The sequence below is a fragment of the Podarcis cretensis genome (genome assembly GCF_951804945.1).
Source record: "Podarcis cretensis genome assembly, chromosome: 17".
Taxonomy (NCBI): domain Eukaryota; kingdom Metazoa; phylum Chordata; class Lepidosauria; order Squamata; family Lacertidae; genus Podarcis; species Podarcis cretensis.
In genome coordinates, this window is record NC_137187.1 from 7,724,088 (window position 1) to 7,739,869 (window position 15,782).

Below are 15,782 nucleotides of genomic sequence, written 5' to 3' on the forward strand. Positions count from 1 at the left end.
TTAGTCAAAAGTTGTGTTCCTTTCAGGGGTGCCTTACTCCTTTTCTAGCTCGAGAGTAGCAGTGCAGAGTGAAACAAACAAAAGTTAAAAGTTGCTATATCAATATAGCATTTACACACACACAATCGGGCATAATCCAGCACTGTAATCCTATACACACACTTACCTGGGAGTAAATGCCATTGAACTAAATGGAATTTGGTTCTGAGTAGGCATGCACAGAATTTATGTTGCTAAAAGCCCTACTCTTAACTAAAAACTTGAGGCATACTTTGCTCTTTTCAGTAAGAGTGTTTTCTTTTTATTGCGGGCAGAGAGAATTATCCACCTTCAGAGAAGTCCCTCTAATAATTCTGCCCCCCTGCCTCATGTTTTGATTTCATTAAATTACCATATTGGCCCAAATATAAGCTGCAGCTTTAAAACTGGAGGGTGGGGGGGGGGAAGGAAAAAATACCTGAATATAAGCCGCTCCATTCCTCGCTGCTCCTGGCTGCATACTGGTTGGGGGGGGGGGGAGCCGTGCTGTGTTGCGGCGGCCCTTCCCCTTCCACGCTCTCTCCTTTCCTGGCCTTAGGGGAGAGGACGGGGGACAATGTGTGGGGCAGGCGCCACTTCACCACGCTCCTGGCACTGTTTGCCCTGCGCTCCTGACTGCATACCGTAAGGTCACGAATATAAGCCTCACTTTAACTTTTCACAGTTGGAATTTGGAGGGAAAGTGTGGCTTACATTCGGGCCAATACGGTATATGTTTTTCATTTATTACAGACCTGGAGACAAGGAGTACCTGCAGGCACCAATCAAAACAGGTGTCCACAGGTGTAGTCAGAGGGAATATAATGAAGTTAAGCCAGGCTGGATCTAGGCAGTGCCTGGATGAGAGAGCACAAGGGAATCCCACAAATGCCACCTGGAGTACCGTGAAGGCGATATAAAAATATTAGTATTATTTTTAAATTTTAAAAAACCACACAAACAAATACTTAGTGTAAGATTTTAGTTTTGCTACTAGAAAACATCTTTCCATAAAAGGATTATGTGCTCCATTGATTCATCAGCTTTTCCATGGAGATTTCCCCCCCTCCAAAAAAAGGAAAATGCAGGTACTAAAGTTTGTTCACAAAGAACAGAAGAACCAAAAGATATAGAGACCCAGAATGGGAAAAGGTGACAATGAAACTTTATTAGCCCCTCTTTCTCCTTGATTTTGAGAAAAAGGGGCAGCTGCTATAAATATTTTGTCAAAACATGGTATTTCAAGGTTAGCGTATGAAAATCCACCATCAGATACTCAGTTGATACAGCTGTGGTGTGGCTGTACCAGGAGGAGTGCTGTGCTCTTGAGGGAATTACAAAGCGCATCTGGTTCAGTGGGAGCTTCACTTTTCCTATGCAGGGTAACTGATGTCCGTATTTGAGTTTGAGTTGGGTGTCCTTAAAACACACAGAGAAGTCGCCATTCAGCCTAGAAAACCACAATGCAGCTAAGGCGCAGGTCTGCTTTCAAGTTTTAAAAGATCGTTTTGTGATATCCACTGCCAACAAAGAGCAAAAAAATGTTGTTTTGAGGCAACCATTTTAAATAAACACATGTTGCCTGCTTGTTTTGCAGAGGCTTTTGCGTTTGGTTGTCCAGGTAATCCATCTGAACTCAGCAGTAGGAGAAAAGAGGAGGGAGGAAGGCAGGCCATAACTCAGAGCTATGTAACAAGGTTGGTCAGCACTGACTTTGGCCTGCCAATGCCTTGTCACTTCAGGATACATGATCAGCTGCAAGATCTGGGGAAGGCACATATTTCAGAATCTGAAGACACAGAAATACAGGCGCTCAGTCCATCTAACAGCTTCAGGGTCTGGATTATTGGAGAAGGTTCAGTTTCCACTGGATGCTTTTGTTGAGTTTGGGAGGTATAAAGAATTCAGGATCTGGGAGAGAGGGGGAAACAAAAGACAATACTAATAATTATAGACAAAAATAAGCAGGCAAGCAATTGCATTTTACATGTAGTATGGGGAATGCAGAAACTGAAAGGAGATGCAAATGCCAAAACTTCACAATAGCATTTTTTTTAAGGGGGGGGGGGGAGAAGAAAATTTGTGATTCCTACCATTCCACCTGCTATTGGAGGCATACTTAAAATGAATCAATTAAGAGTATAAAAATCTGGCATTCCCGTTTTTAATCTCATTGCTTTGTGATCAGCACAGATGGTTTCTGGAACTTTACTGAATGGTATGCCTCATGGTAACCATATTTCATCAAGATTAATCACCAAAAAACTCTGTGTGGTTTACATAATATCAAATATTCATTACAAATACCAATAAAACCAAGCATTATCGATGATGAAATTACATGGTATGAATTGTTTTATTTACTTATCAGGATTTTTATAGAAACAGAACATAATCTGAGTCACAACTTAGTAGGGGATCAGCTCCGGAACCAGTTTTGAATGCTAGGAGCCAGCTCAGGGATATATGAAGAAATAAAGAATAGTGCCTCTGAGCATGTGTAGAGTATGTTCCCTCAGCTTTCAAAATCAGAAGCAGCTTCCTCCACACCCTTTGGGATTAGAGGGTTTCCAGTCAAACAAGTTTTCACCTATATGTATACTGAAATTAAATGCTGAATTCAATCATAGTAACAATTGATTTGTGTAGTGTATAATTTCTCTCACCCACCTTGTGATGCTGGAGCCATTGTCTTTTGCTGATTGTAGGCAGCGCTTATGCTATTGGCAGTTGAATTAGGACCCAGGATCTAAAATTGCAAGGATAGGCAAGTGGAGCAATTAGTCTGTGGCTCACTAAACATGCAATGCTAAGCCCAGCCACGGTTTAGTAAGCCCTACTGCTGCCATGCTACCCAGGGCTAAGCTGTGGTTTTGCTCCGCATTATGTTTGAACCCAGGTTCGTGGTTTGACTCCTCCAGACAGATCACGAGCTATAAACCCAAGAACAGGTCTGGGTTACAGCTCATGGTTTGTCTGGAGCTGAGTCCTGGTTCACACTATATGCTAAGCCAAGCCAAACCATGGTTTAGCCCTGGGTAGCGCAGCACAGCACAGCACAGCACAGCACAGCACAGCACAGCACAGCACAGCACAGCACAGCACAGCACAGCACAGCACAAAAATGACCAGGAAGAAGCAAACTGCTAGCAGGCTCCTCTCTTCGAATCGGCATATTCATATAGTCATTCAAAGTCATCGTTTGGCTTAACGCTACGTCAATCAGGTCTATGTCTAACAATGAAATTACCCTAAAAAGTGGGGGTCGTTTTATACATGGATAGTGCATAGGGTGGTCGTTTGACTGGTTGCTGCCACGGCTGTCAGCAGCTATCGGGCGTGTTATTGGTTGCTGTGTGCGTCAAGGACTGGTCTTGATTGGTTGACGCTGTGGCAATACGGTGGGTGATTGGCAGTTTCTACCGGCAAGAGGACAGATGAGAGCCTGATTTTCTGCTGTGTGTGGGTGAGCGATTTTTGGCAACCCCCCCCAAAAAAAAGCTCAACAACTCTGAGCCACCTCCCTCCCATTTTCTTAAATTTGAGTCCCCCAAAATAAGGGGCGTCTTACATATGGGGGCGTCTTATACACAGAAAAATACGGTAATTGCTCCCTCTGGATAGTCCTTGCTTGTCAGCACCATGATAATTGGGAGAGCATGCAGGATCAGAGCCCTGTGACTACTTTTTTTTCTTCAAAATGAAAAGTGGTTAGCTGCGGTCTTAGTAATGAACCAACAAGGCTGCCAGCAGTGTTTAAGGCCCTTGTGCTATAAGCAAAAGCAGACAAGGCAAGGTAGTGATTACTCAGTTAAATTTGTACCGAGTTGGCTGGGATCTGCTGCAGATCTGGTGTCCAGATTTCAAGGAGGGATTGCTCCACCATGCGAAGGGTCTCCTCAAAGGCTTGCTGCAACTCCTGGGCTCGCCCGTCATAGCCAAAGAGGACTAGATGCTTTAAAAGGCTGTGTATCTCACCTTGGGAAGAAATGAAAGCCCCCCGACCCAATTATTATAAGTCAAAACTGAAATTCTTTAATTGTGGGGGATAATACACAAAGATGCTACTCTGCCCTCCAAACCCAGCCTAGAAATACCACAAGATTTAGGGAAGCTTTTAATGTTTAATAGATTATTGTATTTTAATATTCTGTTGGAAGCCACCCAGAACGGCTGGGGAAACCCAGCCAGATGGGCGGGGTATAAACAATACATTATTATTATTTATTCCACAGAATCCCCCTCTCTCTTGGGCCAGCACAAAATGAGCCCCTATTCCTTTCCTCTGGAAAATAAAAGGGTCTGGGGGCCTCTGCAGGACCTATTCCCTCAGGGACATTCCAATCCCCATCCCTGAATATTCAGGTTTCCTTTTAAGAAACAACAATAGGAGCCTTTGGCTCGATGAGATGTAAAGGCAGGAAGAGCAAACTGCCTTGCACACTATTGATCAATATGAAGCAAACAACTTTTAATGTTCAGGCCAAATATGTCAATGGCTCTGGCACTTCAAACATTTAATATATTTCCCTACGTCTACTTAATAAGTTAAATGTGTTGGGAATGTATTCTAGTGATGAAGGCAAACCAAGAAAAAAAAGGGGGGGATGTGGGTATCACTATTATTTTAACATACAGTGGTACCTCGGGTTAAGTAATTAATTTGTTCCGGAGGTCTGTTCTTAACCTGAAACTGTTCTTAACCTGAAGCACCACTTTAGCTAATGGGGCTTCCTGCTGCCACTGTGCCACCGCTGCACAATTTCTGTTCTCATCCTGAAGCAAAGTTCTTAACCTGAAGCACTATTTCTGGGTTAGCGGAGTCTGTAACCTGAAGCGTATGTAACCTGAAGTGTATGTAACCCGAGGTACCACTGTAAAGGACTACGTCCTGACATGTCAGAAGCTCATCTTCAGGGAATATTGAATAACAGAGAGAAAGTTCAACACCTCAGAATTCAGGCTTCTTCATGGAGTTAGCTAGCCTGTGTCAGGTTTTCATTGTTAACCTCTTCAGAGTAGCTTTAAATCAGAATTCTCCAGCAGCAACATGAACGTTGGCTTCAGTACTCCAGTATTCAAGCATTTTTGTTGTACTCACTTTGTTATTGGTCATTCTGCCATTTAGGCTTATCCATTAATGAAGGCTGCCTATAATTCAAAGCCACTGCATTTAGAAACTCTCTCTGGAAACTGGTAATTCCTTGCTCTTTGTGGGGGTCCCGTTTCCCACTCCTTCCCCCGAACCCAGGCTTTTTCAGAATCGGTTCTGAGCCTCTTCCTTCAGACGGCATCCAAAGTTCGAAGAACCTCAGTGACTAACCTTTTAGATTGTCAACACTCCGGACTATTTCCCCTAAAACTTCCAGGAGTGCAACATCTTCTAAGGGGCTCCCTTCCTTGAGGCTGTGTTTCTTACGCTCTGCCTTGCGACGGTTCTTTGACGAGCGTCTACAATAGATGAAATGCCATGAAACATCTTTACACAACAGTGAAGCTGGAGTTCTTTGGGGGCGGATTTTTCTCCTCAAACTTGGGTCCCCAGCTGTTGTTGGTCTACATCTCCCATCATCCCTAGCTAGCAGGACCTGTGGTCATGGATGATGGGAGTTGTAGTCCAACAACAGTGATGGACCCAAATTTGAAGGGAAAAAAACCCTGTTTTACGAGGAGGAAATAAGAGGGAAACCATAAATGGAAAGGAAGATTGAGGAGAGCTTGGTTTTGTTGTCAATGCCTCCACATGTACTGTGGAAAGCTAGCATTTTAGGAAGAAGCTAGAACCTGTGGTCTGGCTGTGCTAGTTTTTTTATGTGAAAGGATACTGGTTTTAGGAATAGGGTGGTAAGGAGCAGTATTCCATCATGTGCACCTACAGGCAGGCTGAAATGGTATAGCCTCAAGCAGAGTTTCCCAAACTTTGGTCTCCAGCTACCAAATTCTCATCATCCCTGTCCACTGGTCCTAATAGCTAGGGATGATGGGAGTTGTAGTCCAAAAACAGCTGGAGACTCAATTTTGGGAAACCCTGGACAAGACGGTTTTACTGTTTAAGTGAGAACTAGCTTTTAGTTTCAACCTCTTGTTTCAACCTATCCCTCTATTTTCCCACCACCACTGAAGATTCAACGTCTGGGGTAAAAAGAAAGGCAGGATCATTGAAATCTGTGCAAGAGAGAGCAATGACGACCCACCCATCTTATGTATTTATATGGGGCTACCTTTGAAGGTGACCCGGAAACTACAACTAATCCAGAATGCGGCAGCTAAACTGGTGACTGGGAGCAGCCGCCGAGACCACATAGCACCGGTCTTGAAAGACCTACATTGGCTCCCAGTACATTTCCGAGCAAAATTCAAAGTGTTGGTGCTGACCTTTAAAGCCCTAAACAGCCTCAGTCCAGTATATCTGAAGGAGCGTCTCCACCCCCATCGTTCTACCCGGATGCTGAGGTCCAGCACCGAGGGCCTCCTGGCGGTTCCCTCACTGTGAGAAGCCAAGTTACAGGGAACCAGGCAGAGGGCCTTCTTAGTAGTGGCGCCCTCCCTGTGGAACACCCTCCCACCAGATGTCAAAGAGAACAACAACTACCAGACTTTTAGAAGACATCTGAAGGCAACCCTATTTAGGGAAGCTTTTAATGTTTGATGCATTACTGCATTTTAATATTTTGTTGGAAGCTGCCCAGAGTGGCTGGGGAAGCCCAGCCAGATGGACGGGGTAGAAATAATAAATTATTATTATTGCTGTTGTTATTATTATTAGGGCACCACAGGTCTGCAAGTGGGGAGCATGTGTTTAACCATACAACCCAAGAAAATAGTCAGACTGAGTTTATTATAAACTCAGTACCACCTAACAGCAATACTTTCACACTTACAGAGTGCGTGTGCTTGGTTGTTATCAGCACGACACATAAAACGCGAAGAGAGATGTAACATTGAAATTACACATATACTTCTGAAAACAATGTTCCTTACAGGTGAAATTAGGCAACCGTTCAGGTTAAAATGTTGCATGGATGAAGCAATTACTTTTTGGTCTGCTTGGTGATCAAAGCCCTAATGCAGATGATCAAATACAGTGGTGCCTCGCAAGACGAAAAGAATCCGTTCCACAATTCTCTTCGTCTAGCGGTTTTTTCGTCTTGCGTAGCAAGCCCATTGACGGCTTAGTGGATTAGCGCTATTAGCGGCTTAGCGGCTTTTAGCGGCTTAGCGGATCAGCTGATCAGCTGATAAGCGGCTTAGGAAAAGGGGGGGAAAAGGGAAAAAACCCCGCAGGAACTCGCAAGACATTTTCGTCTTGCGAAGCAAGCCCATAGGGAAATTCGTTTTGCGAAGCGCCTCCAAAACGGAAAACCCTTTCGTCTAGCTGGTTTTCTGTCTTGCGGGGCACCACTATAAATGGGATCTGCAAAAGAGAACCAGGCACAACCTCCATTTGTGCAAACATAATTCCAAACCTTCCCACTTGAACCAGGCCGTTGAAAAGCTGATGTGAGGGCAAAGTACATACGCAGATATTCTCGAGTTACTGTGAGTGTATTTGGAACTGGCGTTGCTAGCTGTCACCATGCTGCTGGCATCAGAAAAGAGATCCGATTCTGGGCAGTTTGGCAATTCGAGATCTGCAAAAGTCAGTCACTTGGATCAGGAGGAGAAGGAACAAAACATCCCCCATACCACCTCCTAAATCCTCCCCACAACAGTATTTCTATGACACCTGGCAATCTCTGACGGGCCTTTTTCTCCAAAACAATTCTGCCAGACAGCTAGTTATTGCTGTTCCATCTCACAAAGGGAAGCCCAAAAGCAGGGAGAGAGTGACTTTGCAAGTGAGCCATGATTTGAACCTGGGACGAAATTGATTTGATATAATCATAGGACCTGCAATTCAAACTTTGGCCTCCATGGTGCTAGTCCATAAGAACATACACTGACTCCTTGCTGCTATAAGGCTTATCCAGTTCAGCCTCCTCTTCCCAACAATGACTCCCCATATGCCTCTGGGAAGCTGCTGAAGAAGAAGAGGAATTTGGATTTGGTATCCCGCTTTATCACTATTGGAAGGAGTCTCAAAGCGGCTAACATTCTCCTTTCCCTTCCTCCCCCACAACAAACACTCTGTGGGGTGAGTGGGGCTGAGAGACTTCAGAGAAGTGTGACTGGCCCAAGGTCACACATCAGCTGCATGTGGAGGAGCAGGGAAGCAAACCTGGTTCACCAGATTACGAGACTACCGCTCTTAACCACTACACCACACTGACTGCCTATGAACATGGCATAGAGGCAACAGCGACCCTCTCCACCCAGTTGTTTATTCCTAGCACCAGACATTCAGGAGATAATATTGCCTGTGAACCTGGAGGCAGCATGAGTAGTAGCCATTGATAGCTTTATCTTACATGACTAGGTCTATCTCAAAACCCAGCTTGAGCCCAGGAGCTAATCTGTGACAGGACACAAGACCAATGCATACCCAGCATCTCATTCCGGGCTTGCTGCTTCAGCTCTCTGACCACAGAAAGGCGCTTCTGATGGCAAGAAAATGCTGCTTTCTGAGTCTCCAGGAACGCCAAATGATTTTTCTGAACTATTGAGGGCAACAACGAGGGAAGAAGCATTTTGCATTAAAACTGACACAGGCACATTAAAAACTTTGTCTAAGCAAGGAAAAACCCCATACAGTGGTGCCTCGCAAGACGAAATTAATCCGTTCCACGAGTCTCTTCGTCTTGTGGTTTTTTTCGTCTTGCGAAGCACGGCTATTAGCGGCTTAGCGGCTTTAAGAAAAAGGAAACAAACTCGCAAGAACTCACAAGACGTTTCGTCTTGCGCAGCAAGCCCATAGGGAAATTCGTCTTGCGGAACGACTCAAAAAACGGAAAACTCTTTTGTCTTGCGCGTTTTTCGTCTTGCGAGGCATTCATCTTGTGAGGTACCACTGTATCAAGAAGACAGCACTGTACAAGCTTAAGGCAGGTTGTCAAGGTGAATCTTCTCAGGTGTACACACCTTATCCTGGCACCCAGAAAGCTAGCGTATCAACACAATCATGGTCTTATTTTTTTATTACATGTATTCATTGCTTTTCAGAAAGGTGTCTCTCAAAGTGGCTTACACAAACCCATAAAATGCAAATCATTTGAGAACCAAATACACTGAAAAAACAAGGGAATAGGCGGACCGGCAGATGAAACTACTTGACTATGCAGAGATGGTGAGATTGGCTGGGAAAATCAGAAACCAGGAGGATCAAAACTTCAATAGAGAATGGGACAAATATCAATTACGGTATATTTAAAAGAACACAGTAAACACTTTGGCAGGCTTTGAATAACTCTTGCAACGTTACAAAGGCTTTGGCTATATTGGAGGACTAAAATGTGGATGAACTATAATATGCAGTTGATTAAGATATTTAAAGGCCCTCTATAGAGGTCATGCGGTGTGAAGAAACACAAAGTAACCAAGGAAGGGTTTAGGGGGAAGTCGACTCTTTAAATATTTGGAAATGAATATATATTGTTATTGTATAAGTTTGTTATTTTCGGAAAATTAATAAAATTGTATATATAAAAAAAAGATATTCAAAGGACCCAGGGTGGGGAGGAGGGAAGTTTCAAGATTCAGAAGAATCTTGTTTTATTTTTAAAAAAAATGTTTTTAAATGTTAATTGTGTGATCTATTTTGTAAAACCAATAAAAACTATTTCTAAAAAAAGAAAAGAAAAAACAAGGGGGGAAATTACCTAAAAGTGCTTGTCTAACATTAAAAAGGCTGAATCCTACCCTAACCCCACTAAAAGAGAAGGCAGAATTTCATCTTGAAACAGTTCTCTAGTCCAGTGTTTCCCAACCTTGTGCCGCCAGCTGTTTTTGGACTACAATTCCCATCATCCCTTGCCACTGGTCTTGCTAGTCAGGGATGATGGGAGTTGTAGACCAAAAACAGCTGGAGGCGCAAGGTTGGGAAACACTGCTCTAGTCCAGTGTTTCCCAACCTTGGGTCTCCAGCTGCTGTTGGACTACAATTCCCATCATCCCTGACCATTGGGCTTGCTAGCAAGGGATGATGGGAGTTGTAGTCCAAAAACAGCTGGAGACCCAAGGTTGGGAAACACTGCTCTAGTCATCTCTGACGGATTAGCTTTCCATGCACAGGAAGGTTTGCTTTGCACAAAGGAAACATTTGAACACACAATTTCCCACCTGCAGTCTGAAGTTGCTTCTGCATACCAAGACAACATTTATCAATATCCTTGCACAAGTGCTGATCTCAGACCAGTAGAGTCCCACACCCCAGTATCCCTGTCTTCCTACAACACCGGGAATCCCAGCAGCCCTGCACTTCTGAGAGCATTCCAGCAAACATGAAGTGGTTAAGTTTTACCTTCCAGCAGAGATGGTCTGAAGTTGGTCTCCAGAATGTCAGTCCTGTTATATTTGTAAATCTGGGAGACAGAGGAAAAAGAGAAGGGACATAAAAGCCCACATCAAGGTTGTTGTTGAGTGACAAACACAAATTCGTTCAACAGGCAGGTAGCGAAAATGGGTTCATGTTTTGAAGGATCTCACCAGTCTTAGGGCTTCATCCCAAGTGGTCCCTTCCAGGAGAAGAAGGATGGCCTCTTCATAATCCTGGAAAAAGGGAATCAAAGCATTTTCTGCCTTCTATTTTTATGTTTATTTGTCGCTTTACACATGCCTCAAAGCGATTTACAGAAAACAGGAAATTATGTTCACATGTGGTGAGGGTGTAAATATGTACAATTTTTTATTATTATTTTTTTTTTGCAAAGTGTGTTTAAGGAGACAACAGAAATCACTGGGTTAAAGCTGACCAAAAGTCCAAAGGTAGCATTATTATCAATTTAGGATGGAGTGGAAGGTTCGCAGACTATGAAGGACTTGCTCACAAATTTATTGACAGCTGCACACATTATGATAGCTAGGAAGTGGAAGGGGCAAGCAGAATATAAAATGGAAGAATGGTATAAAGAGGTGTGGGATATAGCTAAGAATGATAAATTAACACGTGCCATTAAGGTAAGACGGGGAATATGCAGGAGAAATGATTCTGAGGAGATATGGAGGGTGTTTGCAGAATTTTGACTGTTAAAACGGAGAGGGGTCAAATCATCGCAAGAGGTGTTGAAATTTTGGATAGTTACAATGGAATGGTCTTGAGGGTGGAATGCACATTTTTATTCTCATTCATTTATGATTATTACTTTGTCAAAAACAATTTTAAAGCGATTTACAGATAGTAGTAAAATAAGAGAGCACAGCATATAAAAAGCAAAAAAAAAGAAAGAAAGAAAGGAAAGTGATTAATAAACTTAAAAATTATGATGACGTGCACAACAGTCAGGGCTTTACAAACAAAATCCTAGAGGGAAAGTATAACAAACTACAGAATATAATTACACTGGAAGGTAAATGGGAGTACTGAACATTTCTCACATTAATTTGCCGGGGGCAGGATCTAGGTCACTGGTTGTTAGTTGGCCAATTATTGCACTATGTATTTCATTTATATCCTGCCTATCCTCCAAGAAGCTGAAGATGGCACACATCATTCCCGCCCCCTCTATTATCCTCAAAACAACCCTGTAAGGTAGGTTTGTCTGAGATGCAGGGACTGTCCTGAGGTAAACCAGTGAGCTTTGTGGCTATGTGGGGATTCAAACCCCGGTTTCCCAGGTCCTAGTCTGACACCCTGACCGCTGTACCATAATGGCTGTCTTTAGAACCCAGGCCAGACAGCACAAAGAGACACAGGGGTAGTAAGCTGGGAATCTGAGCAACAAGCAGCGGGGGTGGAAGAAGAGAAATTATTATTCTTATTAAATTTGTATACAGTGGTACCTCGGGTTAAGTACTTAATTTGTTCCGGAGGTCTGTTCTTGACCTGAAACTGTTCTTAACCTGAAGCACCACTTTAGCTAATGGGGCCTCCTGCTGCTGCCACCGTGCCGCCGGAGCATGATTTCTGTTCTCATCCTGAAGCAAAGTTCTTAACCTGAAGCACGATTTCTGGGTTAGCGGAGTGTGTAACCTGAAGCGTATGCAACCTGAGGTACCACCGTACTGCCCTTCATCTGAAATTTAGGCTATACCTTGGCATATTGTTCCAGGAGTATTGCTGCATCTGCATATTTCCTTTTTTCAGCAAATTTCCCTGAAAGAAGGAAGAGAATTTAATTTAAAATTTTTTTGGGGGGGGGGAGAAGAAAAAAGAAACACTTCTTTGTAAAATAAACCCTTCCTGTGTTATTGCTTTAATATATTGCGGGTTCTGATTTCCTCTTTGTATGTGATCCCCGTTAATTAAAGACGCCAGTCCTTAAATTAGATCAAGCCAGCAGCAGCAAGGGATTCCATTCATTCATATTGCCTGGTTAAATGATATAAACAATAGCATCCTGATACGAAGTGTAACTGGCGTATAAATTTCTGCACCATAGCAACCCCACTCTTTGTACAGACTTACGCAAGTCGAAACTGCCGCACGGATTTAATCTGCATTAATGAATACTTGCTCTCACTATTTGGGCTTCAAGGAATTCAGCAGTGTGTGTGTAGGGGGGAGGTTTGGCAAAAATTGAGAATGGCAAAGAAGGGAAGAGAAGCAGATAACATGGAAGGAAAGTTTGCTGTGCAGGGCATTTGAAGTGCTGTACTATTTCCAACTTCAGGGTTGTTGTTGTTTAGTCGTGTCCGACTCTTTGTGCCCGTATGGACCAGAGCACACCAGGCAGTTCTGTCTTCCACTGCCTCCCGCAGTTTGGTCAAACTCATGCTGGTAGCTTCGAGAACACTGTCCAACCATCTCATCCTCTGTCATCGCCTTCTCCTTGCGCCCTCCATCTTTCCCAACATCAGGGTCTTTTCCAGGGAGTCTTCTCTTCTCATGAGGTGGCCAAAGTATTGGAGCCTCAGCTTCAGGATCTGTCCTTCCAGTGAGCACTCAGGGCTGATTTCCTTCAGAATGGAGAGGTTTGATCTTCTTGCAGTCCATGGGACTCTCAAGAGTCTCCTCCAGCACCATATTTCAAAAGCATCAATTCTTCGGCGATCAGCCTTCTTTATGGTCGAGCTCTCACTTCCATACATCACTACTGGGAAAACCAAAGCTGTAGCTATATGGACCTTTGTCGGCAAGGTGATGTCTCTGCTTTTTAAGATGCTGTCTTTCTTGATCTAACTTCAGGGTGCTCTGTCTCAAAACTCCTTTTGGTTTCCAAGGGCTTCTTCTGTGATCTTCTGTCAGGATTAAATTCTGGGTAAGACTGAAATGGCCCTCAGGCTATCATGCTCCTATCTCTCCCTTAAGAGAAAGTAGAAAACGAACCAGGAAATCCAATATTCTGTGTAGAGAAGGAGGGCACCCAGGCCTGAGGCCTCCTCCCCATCTCTTCCCAACTAGAAACTCGGGCAGAATGCATAATCTGAACAGGCCTTGAGCATACAAGAGACACAGGCCGGATGCCATGTTATGGATCTAACCTGCAGCCGGGACGTAGGGTTGCCATATTTTGAAGAGCAAAAAAGTGGACGCTATGACAACTCTCATTTTAAATACCCCGACTATATGTAGGCTATAGAAGCTGTGATATATTGCTGAGGGGGGCAGGTGAAGAGAAGAGGAGAAGAGAAGAGGAAAGCAAGTCTTCACACACACACACACACAATTTTCACAAAAAATAAAAATAAAATCATTGCATTAAAAAACACACATAAGCTAAAACATTTAAAACAACTATATAAACAATCGATTTTAAATCCACATTACAGGATTACTTGAATCCCTCAACTTTCCTCCACTCCATCCCCTGGTTCCTTTGTATTATCTTCATTAACGAATGTCAATAAAATCTTCATCTCTAATGACCTCCAAGTTTACACATTATATATAACATTACAAGTGGGGTTTTTTTAAAAAAAAAAAAAAATCCTGCTAATATATTAACTTGCATACATTGCTTCTGTAAATATGCAATAAACATTTCCCATTGTTTTTTATATTTGTTGTCATCTTGATTTCTAAGTTTCCCAGTTAATTTAGCCATTTCCACATACTCCATTAACTTAATTTGCCAATCTTCCTTAGTGGGAAAGCAAGACTTCAACCACCAGTTATGTCAATGTCTCATCCAAAAAGTACAGTGGTACCTTGGTTCTCAAACACCTTGGTATTCAAACAGCTTGGAACCCAAACACTGCAAACCCGGAAGTAAGTGTTCCGGTTTGCAAACATTTTTCGGAAGCCAAATGTGCTCCGTTTTGAGCGTTAAGCTTCCGTTTTGAGTGCCACATTTCTGTTTTGAGTGTTATGCTGACGATTTGAGTGCCACACTTCCATTTTGAGTGTTACACTTAGGTTTGTTTGTTTTTGCTATTTATTTAGCATTTTTGTTTTTGCGGCTCTTTTTTGTTTTTTTTTGTGACTGCGTGGAACCCAGTTCAGCTACTGAATTGACTGATTGTGTGACTGCAGTACATTGTTTATTGCCTTCATTTTATGGATCAATGATCTCATTAGATAGAAAAATTCATGTTAAATTGATGGTTTAGGAATGGATTAATCCAATTTGCGTTACTTTCTATGGGAAAGTGTGCTTTGCCTTTGGGATGCTTTGGTATTGGAACGGACTTCCGGAACGGATTAAGTTTGAGAACCAAGGTACCACTGTATAGCCAGAGACATTTTGGCAACTTGAAAAAATCCACCCGGAGAGAAATTTTACTGCTGAGGAGGAGGACGTGTCCTAGAAAACGAGGACAGGTGGCAACCCTGGAGCAGCACAAAGGAGAGGCCGCATGCATTTCGGAATGCTCACCTGCCATGCTCCTCGCCAGGTTGGCCAGCTTGTCTTCGGTGTAACAAAGCTCGCCGGCTGCTGTCAGGGCCAGCTGCCAATTACCGCTGATCAAAAAGGCATCCAGCGCTCTCTCAAATGCACCGCAGCGGAAGAAGATTAGCCCCGCTTGCTCAGGGAGATGCTTCTGGATCAAGTGTTCTCCATAAGCATAGCTAACAGTCTGCAAGGCAGAGATGTAAAGAAATTGGAGTTGGAGGACGGATGGCTACTTTGCACTGGCAGTTCCGTCACTGCGAGAAGTGAGGTTACAGGGAACCAGGCAGAGGGCCTTCTCGGTAGTGGCGCCTGCCCTGTGGAACGCCCTCCCATCAGATGTCAAGGAGATAAACAACTTTTTGACTTTTAGAAGACATCTGGAGGCAGTCCTGTATTGGGAAGTTTGTAATGTTTGGTGTTTTATCGCTTTTTATTATTAATATTCTGTGGGAGCCGCCCAGAGTGGCTGGGGAAACCCAGCCAGATGGGCGGGGAATAAATAATAAATTATTATTATCATTAATTGTTGTTATTATTATTATTCACTGACTTGAGGAGCGGTGGACAAAACAGGTTAAATATCATAGTATGGCCCACGCAAATCTGAGGGTAATAAGGTGGGTGACTCAGAAAGACAAATTGTTGTTTGGTTAGATTTTTCTAAATCTTTACCATAACTCTCCTAGCTCCAATCACCCATGTCTCCTTCTAGGGAGACTCAAGAAGACAGACTAAGAGACCTTATGTTCTCAGTGATTTCATTTCTACCTGCTAATTCTATCATGTGATACTTTTTTAGGATTTGTAATGAAACATGATGCTTACAGTACTCCATTTTGTTGTTTCCTGTTTGTTTGTTTGTTTTTTGTACATGTTCTTTAAGCCAATGAAACAGAA

General features: G+C 43.2%; 1 protein-coding gene across 1 annotated transcript in view; it reads right to left on the reverse strand.

Annotated features, from left to right (window-relative positions):
• Positions 1–1,166: 1,166 nt before the first annotated feature.
• Positions 1,167–15,782, reverse strand: part of ELP1 (elongator acetyltransferase complex subunit 1) — a 45,416-nt gene continuing 30,800 nt past the window's right edge. The window contains exons 28-37 of the mRNA XM_079959167.1: positions 14,868–15,069; positions 12,144–12,205; positions 10,600–10,662; positions 10,415–10,475; positions 8,501–8,614; positions 7,538–7,649; positions 5,342–5,469; positions 3,842–3,996; positions 2,689–2,767; positions 1,167–1,929 (exon numbers count right to left, since the gene is read on the reverse strand). Of these exons, the coding sequence (XP_079815293.1) occupies positions 1,862–1,929; positions 2,689–2,767; positions 3,842–3,996; positions 5,342–5,469; positions 7,538–7,649; positions 8,501–8,614; positions 10,415–10,475; positions 10,600–10,662; positions 12,144–12,205; positions 14,868–15,069 (1,044 nt within the window). The 3' untranslated portion in view covers positions 1,167–1,861. The remainder of the gene's footprint in view (positions 1,930–2,688; positions 2,768–3,841; positions 3,997–5,341; positions 5,470–7,537; positions 7,650–8,500; positions 8,615–10,414; positions 10,476–10,599; positions 10,663–12,143; positions 12,206–14,867; positions 15,070–15,782) is intronic.